This window comes from Palaemon carinicauda, chromosome 25 (assembly GCF_036898095.1).
Source record: "Palaemon carinicauda isolate YSFRI2023 chromosome 25, ASM3689809v2, whole genome shotgun sequence".
NCBI classification, from domain to species: domain Eukaryota; kingdom Metazoa; phylum Arthropoda; class Malacostraca; order Decapoda; family Palaemonidae; genus Palaemon; species Palaemon carinicauda.
In genome coordinates, this window is record NC_090749.1 from 98,552,202 (window position 1) to 98,560,004 (window position 7,803).

Genomic DNA, 7,803 nt, shown 5'->3' on the forward strand with positions numbered 1-7,803 from the left:
GAAGCTAAAAGGAGATGTAGTTGGAAATTCGGTTCTTGAATTCTTAGTAATTTTCAGGCACATCACAATTCTGTAATTCTAGTCTGCAAAGCAATCCTGTCTTGCTTGAATTTCCCTTCGGCAATGCAGTGTGTGCGGCAATGCCTAAGGCAGGCAATATACCGTGGGCAATATCTCCTTGGAGCTCAGCACTCTAATCGGAGTCTGCATCAAATGGATGCAATACATTCATTAGATCTATTACCTCAATTAGCAGCTCAGGCGAAGCAAGCAACACCGATTAATTATCGCTTGATACAGAGGCAATAAACCTCCAGGTTACTTACTGCGATCAGATAGGTGTCTATCTATGTAAATATTAATCTTTATCTTTAAATATAGATATTTATCAATGTATATATGTAATAGGGTCCGCATTTATTTATGTATCTATTTTTCTATCCCTCAATTAGAATAAATATTTATCTATCTGTCTCACATAATTGAGTTGATATGTATTTGATGAAACCAGATCTTAGATGAGCAAATTAGCTGTAAAAAGTTCATAGTAGAATATAAGTTTTAGAACTTTGTAATTGGTTAATATTTCCTTTGCAATTTTTTAGTTTGTTCGTACATTCAAATTTATTAGAAATCAATTTCACAAAAATACTTAAAATTTGTTATCCCCAGTGACCTCATAAGTACATTTATCTCTTTTCCCCAATGCAAGTAAGGGTCACCATGACGAGTAAATAAATGACCTTCCTGTTATGGGTTCAAATCCATATGAGCTTTGGTGACCAAGGTTAAGGGTGGTTTTTGATCTATGTGGTTTATAGCTTGTGATTCGATCTTTATTTACTTGTTCCCTTTCCTCATTGGGCTAGTTTTCACTGTTGGAGTCCTTGGATTTATAGTATCTTGCTTTTCGATCTGGGGTCATAGCTCATCTAGTAGTAGTAATAATAATAATAATAATAATAATAATAATAATAATAATAATAACAATAATAATAATGTGATATTATTATTATTATTATTATTATTATTATTATTATTATTATTATTAACATTTATTATTATTACAATCTAAGCTACAACCCTAGTTGGAAAAGCAGGATGCTCTATGCCTAAGGGATCCAATAGGAAAAAAATAGCCCAATGAGGAAAGGAAATAAGAAATAAATAAACTACAAGAGGTTCTGGTTGTGTTGGTCATGAAATGCCGAATTGGAGACCTAGGTTAAGGGTGTTGTTTTTTCACTGTTGGAGCCCTTGGGTTTATAGCATCTTGCTTTTCCAACTAGGGTTGTAGCTTAGCTAGAAATAATAATAATAATAATAATAATAATAATAATAATAATAATAATAATAATAATAATAATAATAATGGGAGCGTAAAATTAGAATCTTTCTGTATATTCAAAGCAGAACGCTATATGTAACAACTATATATTGGTGCAAACCCGAGCGTCATTTAGTATTTGCGCGCATATCTATGTATATGTATGTATAAGTATATTGCGCGCATATCTATGTATATATATGTATATAAGTATATAATACACCAATATCCCTTTCATAATAATCCAAGGATCACTGAATTTTGAAAATTTTCACCTTTTCTTTTTTAACTTTTAAATTTTTAGAATTTTTCATTTTCTTCAGAATAATCTTAACATAATTAATCGTAATATTTAAAGATGATAATGTATAAAAAGGAATTGGAAACTCATGGAAACCAGAAATCACTTGATAATGACTTACGTTTTGTCGAAACAGTGCTGTGGTGAATAAAGTATGAAGAAAAGAAATAGTCATCAGTCGCTAAACCAAAGGATTAGGTCTAAAAACTTAATAAAGCTGAGGAAATATGAAGATTTCTGCAGGAAACACATTGACGCCACTAAGGCTATCGCCTTCAAAGTATGTATATATATATATATATATATATATATATATATATATATATATATATATATATATATATATATATATATATATATGTGTGTGTGTGTGTGTGTTACAGTCATTTTGGAAAATTGGGGCTGTTCCAAGCCCGGGTAAACGGGGAGGGTTGGCGGCAGGAAAGGCATCTGGCCATGAATAATTAGCCAAAAACAATATGGCCAGTGGAGATTGGGAGATTAGAATTAATGCTAGGGCGTTCCCCGTAGGCGACGCATTGGGACCTCGCCTGATCCCTCTGAAAAATCGGCAAGGACTACCCAGTCATGGACGGGCTGGGTTAAAGAGGCAAGCTCAGAGGAAATTATATGAGGAGAGGATGAGAGTAGCAACTCTGAATGTGGAGACAATGACTGGTAAAGGGCAGGGGCTGGTTGACCTCATGGAGAGAAGGAAAATTGGAGTGCTGTGTGTGCAGGAGACCAGGTGGAAGGAATTTAAGATAAGAGAACTAGCCGAAGGTTGTAAATTCTATTATAGTGGAGCAAATATGGAAGGAAAAAATGGTGTAGGAATACTATTATCTTAAGATTTGAAGGAGAGTTGGTTGGAGTGAACAGGAAAAATGAGATAATTATGAGTTTAAAGCTGGGACTAGGAGCAACAATAGTCAATGTGGTGTGTGTCTATGACCCGCAAGCTGGATGTACAGAGGAGAAAAAGGATACATCCTGGTCTATCTCCTCCCAGAATGTATCCTTCTCCTCCTCTGTGCATCCAGCTTGCGTGGCATAGGCACACACCACATTGACTATTGTTGCTCCTAGTCCCAGCTTTAAACTCATAATTTTGTCATTTTTCCTATTCTCTCCAACCAACTCTCCTTCAAATCTTTCTATAATATTATTCCTACACCATTTCTTCTTTCCATATTTGCTCCAATGTAATAAAATTTACAACCTTCGCCTAGTTCTCTTACCTTAAATCCCTTCCACCTGGTCTCCTGCACACACAACAGTCCAATTTTCCTTCTCGCCATGAGGTCAACCAGCTCCCACCCTTTTCCAGTCATTGTCCCCACATTCAGAGTTGCTACTCTCATCCTTATGTCAGATACTTTCCTCTGACCTTGCCTCTTTAACCCAGCCCACCCATGACTGGGTAGCCCTTGCCGATTTTTCGGAGGGAATAGGCAAGGTCCCAACGCGTTGCCTACAGGGAACGCCCTAGCATTAATTCTAATCTCACAGTCTCCACTGGACATATTGGTTTTGGCTAATTTTTCATGGCCGGATACCTTTCCTGCTGCAAACCCTCCCCATTTACCCGGGCTTGGGACCGGCACCAAGTTGAGGCTGGCTTGCCCCACCTCAGTGGCTGGGTTAATTTTTTTGTTTTTTTCAAATTTTATATTTTTTTTTATTTTCTATTTTTTTCCTGTTCAAAGCCTTAAACATATTTCTGATCCACTGTTCCAGTAAAATGGAAACTTGAGGGGACTCAGCGTACTAAAAGAAGTCAGACTTGTTTCTTCTGCATCTGTCCACTTGATAAAGAAACAGTACAAATGAATCTTTGTCAAGTAACAGTGCATTCCAAAACAAGTGGGACTTCTTCCCTCAGCTGAGCCCATCTTGTAGATTATTTCTTTTGCATCTGGAACACCGGACTCCATATTTTATTCTATGTTCTCAGCACCAAACATACTCCTGATCCACTATTTGAGAACATTGGAATCTTCTTGAGGGCACTCAGCGTCCTAAAAGAAGTCAGGCTTGTTTCTTCTGCATCTGTCCACCTGACAAAGAAACAGTACAAGTGAATTTTTGTCAGGAACAGTACAATCCAAAACAAGTGTGCCTTCTTCTCTCTGCTGAGTCCATCTTGTAGATTATTTCCTTTGCATCTGGATGGCCGGACTCCATATTTTATTCTATGTTCTCAACACCGAACACATTCCTAATCCACTATTCCAGTAAAATGGAAACTTCTTGAGGGAACACAGCGTACTAAAAAGAAGTCAGACTTGTTTCTTCTGCATCTGTCCACCTGACAAAGAAACAGTACAAGTGAATCTTTATCAAGGAACAGTGCAATCCAAAACAAGTGGGACTTCTTCTCTTGGCTGAGTCCATCTTGTAGATTATTTCCTTTGCATCTGGAAGACCAGACTCCATATTTTATTCTATGTTCTCAGCACCAAATATATTCGTGATCCACTATTCCAGTAATATGGAAACTTCTTGAGGGAACACAGCGTACTAAAAAGAAGTCAGACTTGTTTCTTCGGCATCTGTCTACCTGACAAAGAAACAGTACAAGTGAATCTTTATCAGGGAACAGTGCATTCCAAAACAAGTGGGACTTCTTCTCTAGGCTGAGTCCATCTTGTAGATTATTTCCTTTGCATCTGGAAGACCAGACTCCATATTTTATTCTATGTTCTCAGCACCAAACATATTCGTGATCCACTATTCCAGTAATGTGGAAACTTCTTGAGGGAACACAGCGTACTAAAAAGAAGTCAAACTTGTTTCTTCTGCATCTGTCCACCTGACAAAGAAACAGTACAAGTGAATCTTTATCAGGGAACGGTGCATTCCAAAACAAGTGGGACTTCTTCTCTAGGCTGAGTCCATCTTGTAGATTATTTCCTTTGCATCTGGGAGACCAGACTCCATATTTTATTCTATGTTCTCAGCACCAAACATATTCGTGATCCACTATTCCAGTAATATGGAAACTTCTTGAGGGAACACAGCGTACTAAAAAGAAGTCAGACTTGTTTCTTCTGCATCTGTCCACCTGACAAAGAAACAGTACAAGTGAATCTTTATCAGGGAACAGTGCAATCCAAAACAAGTGGGACTTCTTCTCTAGGCTGAGTCCATCTTGTAGATTATTTCCTTTGCATCTGGAAGACCAGACTCCATATTTTATTTTATGTTCTCAGCACCAAACATATTTGTGATCCACTATTCCAGTAATATGGAAACTTCTTGAGGGAACACAGCGTACTAAAAAGAAGTCAGACTTGTTTCTTCTGCATCTGTCCACCTGACAAAGAAACAGTAAAAGTGAATCTTTATCAAGGAACAGTGCAATCCAAAACAAGTGGGACTTCTTCTCTAGGCTGAGTCCATCTTGTAGATTATTTCCTTTGCATCTGGAAGACCAGACTCCATATTTTATTCTATGTTCTCAGCACCAAAGATATTCGTGATCCACTATTCCAGTAATATGGAAACTTCTTGAGGGAACACAGCGTACTAAAAAGAAGTCAGACTTGTTTCTTCGGCATCTGTCCACCTGACAAAGAAACAGTACAAGTGAATCTTTATCAAGGAACAGTGCAATCCAAAACAAGTGGGACTTCTTCTCTAGGCTGAGTCCATCTTGTAGATTATTTCCTTTGCATCTGGAAGACCAGACTCCATATTTTATTCTATGTTCTCAGCACCAAACATATTCGTGATCCACTATTCCAGTAATATGGAAACTTCTTGAGGGAACACAGCGTACTAAAAAGAAGTCAGACTTGTTTCTTCTGCATCTGTCCACCTGACAAAGAAACAGAACAAGTGAATCTTTATCAAGGAACAGTGCAATCCAAAACAAGTGGGACTTCTTTTCTAGGCTGAGTCCATCTTGTAGATTATTTCCTTTGCATCTGGAAGACCAGACTCCATATTTTATTCTATGTTCTCAGCACCAAACATATTTGTGATCCACTATTCCAGTAATATGGAAACTTCTTGAGGGAACACAGCGTACTAAAAAGAAGTCAGACTTGTTTCTTCACATCTGTCCATCTGACAAAGAAACAGTACAAGTGAATCTTTATCAAGGAACAGTGCATTCCAAAACAAGTGGGCTTCTTCCCTCTGCTGAATCCTTCTTGCAGAATATTCCATTTGCATCTGGAAGGCCTTACATTAAAAGCTTATTGACTAAACTATACTAAAACAACCGAAACTTATACTAAAAATATTTTTCCACTAAACTGTATAAATATATTTTTTTTTGGATTTTTCATTTTTTCATTTTTTTGGATTTTTATTTTTTTTAAGTTCCCAGCACTAAACTGAAAAATTCAACTGAAACTTATACTAAAAAGATTTTTCCACTATATATATATATTTTTTTAAAATTTTTTTTTCTATTTTTTATTTTTTTTGGATTTTTTAATTTCTTATTTTTTTTTTTATTTTCATTTTTTTTTCACGTTCACTGCACTAAACTGCAAGGATCGTTCCTTTACACATTACGACATCCTTAAAAATAGTGTTGATGTTGATCCCTTCTTGGTCCTTGATTGTACTGACGATCTTCTTGCCATCTTGGGCGTCCTTGATCGTACTGCCAACGCTGTTGGTTCCACTGCCCTGGCTGATGCCTTGTTGGCTCCTGACGATACCGGTGATACCAGTGATCGTATTTCTTTTCACGGCGTAGCTCATCATCATAATCTCTTTGGTTTCCTTCGTCCACTAGAATAAGTTTAGCGTTTTGTACTTCTCCTCGAATGCCTCCTGTAGGAATTCGGATTTGTCCCGATGCCTGTCTGGGTGGAACTTCATAGACAAGTCCCAGAAGGATCTTATTATTTCTGCCTTTGTGGCTGTCTGTTCCAAACCCAGAATCTCATAGTGACCCTTTTCTTCCCATTCTTTCTGAAGTGCTTTAGTATCTTCAATGACTTTTAGAAATTTCTCTGATTTCTTAACCTTTACCGTTTCGAAGTCCTTCAAGGCCGCGTCGAAAATGCCAAGTTTGACAAGGTGCCTCCCTCGTAACATGTACGCTTTCCATCCTTCCAGACCTTTCTAGATAGCCATTGAACAGTCCAAAACAATATCCATATGAGGAGGCTTCTCAGTGGCAGAGTTTGCTTCAGCCCGAAGGACATGCAGAAGAGCTGTTTCTTCTTCTTAGTGCGTCTCTATACTCAAGGCTTCGGTGAAAATTTCTACCGCTTCTTTGTACCTGTTGTTCATCTGCGCAAATAAGCCAGCCATCAATAAGCCTTTCCTCCTATGTTCATCATTATTCTCAGCTCTATGAACTTCGGCCTTCTCAGCTACCAGCCTCTCGTTTTCTGCCTTCAGTTCACAAACGACACTTTTCAGTTTATTCAGTTGCTCCATGTTGTTAATATGCTCCTTTTTCATTTCTTCTTTTTCATTTTCAAACTTCTCCGCAATCATATTCCGTTCCATTATCTCAAGGTCTTTTATTTTGCACAAAAATTCCAGTTTTTCATAATCTTGCGCCCTGTCAGCTTTAAGTTTCTCTCTTTCTTCCTTCAATTGTTCAACTTCACGTTTCCATTTATTGAGTTGTTCCATTTCCTCATTTTGATTAGTTTTCACTTTCTTGTTTTCATTTCGAAGATCTTCCAACAAATTTTTCAGTTTCTTCAGCTGAAGTTCCTTTTCAAAGCATTCCGATTTCAATTTAGTTTTTTCTGCCTTCAGTCCCACAACTTCTCTTTTCAATTTATTTAGGTTTTCTGTTTTCTCATTTTGATTGGTCTTGAATTTCTCATTTTCATTTCTGAGATTTTCAAGCCAATTCTTCAGTTTCTTCAGCTGAAGATCTTTCTCGAGGCATTTAGCTTCTAGTTTCTCTTTCTCAGCCTTTAGTTCACAAACTACACTTTTCAGTTTATTCAATTGCTCCATGTTCTTGATATGCGCCTATTTAATTTCTTTGTTTTCGGTTTCAAACTTCTCCGCAATCATATTTCGTTCCATTACCTCAAGGTCTTTAATTTTGCACATAAATTCCAGTTTTTCATACTCTTGTGTCCTCTCAGCTTTAAGTTTCTCACTTTCTGCCTTCAGTTCACCTACTTCTTTTTTCAATTCGTTTACTAGTTCATTTTTCTGATTTTGTTCTTTCTTCAGTACT

The 7,803-nt window shown here is 37.1% G+C and overlaps 1 protein-coding gene across 1 annotated transcript; it reads right to left on the reverse strand.

Moving 5' to 3' along the window:
• Positions 1-6,821: 6,821 nt before the first annotated feature.
• LOC137619164 (protein Spindly-like) lies at positions 6,822-7,574 on the reverse strand. The gene has a single exon (XM_068349350.1). The coding sequence runs from the start codon at positions 7,572-7,574 to the stop codon at positions 6,822-6,824; it is 753 nt and encodes a 250-aa protein (XP_068205451.1).
• Between the last annotated feature and the right edge of the window lie 229 nt (positions 7,575-7,803).